Below are 2,722 nucleotides of genomic sequence, written 5' to 3'. Positions count from 1 at the left end.
TTCTCATAATTAGGGTCTTAAGATCCCTAACTTTCATCTTTAAATTATACATGTTGGGACTCCCAATATAACTCTCATTTAATTAGGTAAGTTGCAAAAGTTTTCATGGATCTCCAGTGATTCTTACTAATACTTCAGTAATGTGTTAATAAACTAATAGTTGTGCTGACTTTTTTGTGATTTAGTGAATGGAGAAATGATTTGGAGGATGAGTTTCATTGATTCAAGCTAGAAATCAGAAACTTCAATTCAGTTATTAGCAGTTACCTACATAGCACTAAATCCAACCTGACAGGACATTTTAAATAATGGGGCTTAAATTCCAGGAAATAAATAATAATTTAAAAAATCACGCACCCAATACCTTTTTTTAAAGAAAGAATCTTTATATCTATCAGGTATATACTGAAATATTTATGGACCTAAAAAGCAGGGCATCTCAAAATGATGCAACAGTGAAGGAAGCATGTGAGGCTATGTTTGAAATACAATTGACCCTGACTTGGTAATTCATTAAAATGAATGAATGATTGGTGGGAGTTTTTTATATTGTATTACTGTATTTCTGTATTTAATTTTTTTTCCATAACCATATTTTCAGAAACAAATGTTTTATTTTGTGAGAAGGACTCTAGGACTTAAGGAATGTGGAGAGATGTATTGAATAGAACCTTACTTTGCGTACCCCCTGCCAAAATGGTATTTTAAACAAATTAGAGAAGGGCAGAGTTGAAGAAGAGAACAGCATGTGCATTGTCATGGGGAGGGAGAAGAAAAATATGTTCCATAAGATAAAGAAGGAATTGGAGCTTTAGGGTCATTGTTGGATTATTAGAGTGAATATAGTATATGGACATCTTTAAATAATGAAAGTGGTTTTCATTTCATACTGCCATAAATTTAAAAAAGCAGTGTCACAGAAAAAAAATGTTTAAAAGAAAATAATTGAAATGCAGATAAAATACTGTAATCTTGGCACATACCCAAGAAGTTCCAGCTCAAACACTGTGCCCATATATGGGGTCTGGACTAGAAATGAAAGCAGTTTGAGGAGATTTATTTCAAGAATGTCATGCAGAATACAGTAAACAGGAAATCAAATTCTAGAGAGACAAAGGGGATTCCTAAGGTGATAAAGACAGTTCCCTTAACGCTGATTATCAGATGAAAGAGCAGTAAGTATGGATTTGAACCGTGCAGAAGCTGCTGAAAAATGGCAGAAGTGGTGGTAGTAGCCAAATTTGATTATGTGGCCCAACAAGAACAAGAGCTGGACATCAAGAAGAATGAGAGATTGTGGCTTCTGGATGATTCTAAGTCCTGGTGGCGAGTTCAAAATTCCATGGATAAAATGGGTTTTGTGCCTTCTAACTACGTGGAAAGGAAAAACAGTGCTCGGAAAGCATCGATTGTAAAAAACCTAAAGGATACGTTAGGCATTGGAAGAGTGAAAAGAAAATCTCGTGTGCCAGATTCTGCATCTCCTGCTGATGATAGCTTTTTTGACCCAGGGGAATGTCTGTATGACCTCAACGTGCCTGCTTATGTAAAATTTAACGACATGGCAGAGAGAGAGGATGAATTGTCATTGATAAAATGGACAAAGATGATCGTCATGGAGAAATGCAGTGATGGGTGGTGGTGGGGTAGCTATAATGGACATGTTGGATGGTTCCCTTCAAACTACGTGACTGAGGAAGGCGACAGTCCTTTGGGTGACCATGTGGGTTCTTTGTCAGAGAAATTAGCAGCAGTTGTCAGTAACCTAAATACTGGGCAAGTGTTACATCTGGTACAGGCTCTTTACCCATTCAGCTCGTCCAATGATGAAGAACTTAATTTTGAGAAAGGCGATGCAATGGATGTTATTGAAAAACTTGAAAATGACCCTGAGTGGTGGAAATGCAGGAAGATCAATGGAATGGTTGTTCTGGTGCTGAAAAACTATGTTACCATTAGGCAGAATAATCCATTAACCTCAGGTTTGGAACCATTGCCTCCACAGTGTGATTACATTAGGCTTTCACTCACTGGAAAGTTTGCTGGCAATCCATGGTATTATGGGAAAGTCACCAGGCATCAAGCAGAAATGGCATTAAATGAAAGAGGGCATGAAGTTGATTTCCTCATTCATGATAGTGAATCTTCGCCAAATTATTTTTCAGTATCACTGAAAGCACAAGGGAAAAACAAGCATTTTAAAGTCTAACTAAAAGAGACAGTCTACTGCATTGGGCTGCATAAATTCAGCACCATGGAAGAACTTGTAGAACATTATAAAAAGGCACCAATTTTTACAAGTGAACAAGGAGAAAAATTATATCTGATCAAGCATTTATCATGATACTGCTGACCCGAAGTGACTTCGATACAGTTGCAATTCATCATGTAATTGAAGACTGAGAAAATATCAGTCCAATCACGCTTGATTGGAAATTGCTGTTTCTAACTCTATATGAAAATTGACTATAATACATAAGTATTTTTATTATAACTCAGTCCATACATATATACTACAGATGCCAAACATCTGCATAGAGCAATTCCTTATCCTTGGTCTTCTGTTTTATTGTTTTTTTGCTCTTTTTCTCTTTGCTTCTAATATTAAGGTTTTATATTTTGAAAAAAATTATGCAGATTGAAAGTCTTTATATGGAAGAATTTCTTTATTGCCTTTCTTTTATTTCCTTGTAAGGGCACCACCTTAGTTACTTCTGCAATT

The 2,722-nt window shown here is 35.9% G+C and overlaps 1 protein-coding gene across 1 annotated transcript; it reads left to right on the top strand.

Moving 5' to 3' along the window:
- The first annotated feature begins 1,213 nt into the window (after window positions 1-1,213).
- On the top strand, window positions 1,214-2,344 carry LOC116753370 (cytoplasmic protein NCK1-like). Its single transcript, XM_032631084.1, is given in 1 exon segment — window positions 1,214-2,344. A coding segment is annotated over 1 exon segment (1,131 nt).
- The last annotated feature ends 378 nt before the right edge of the window (window positions 2,345-2,722 follow it).

This window comes from Phocoena sinus, chromosome 4, assembly GCF_008692025.1.
Source record: "Phocoena sinus isolate mPhoSin1 chromosome 4, mPhoSin1.pri, whole genome shotgun sequence".
NCBI classification, from domain to species: domain Eukaryota; kingdom Metazoa; phylum Chordata; class Mammalia; order Artiodactyla; family Phocoenidae; genus Phocoena; species Phocoena sinus.
The sequence above is the reverse complement of the archived record's forward strand: the minus strand, read 5'-3'. Positions and strand labels throughout refer to the sequence as shown.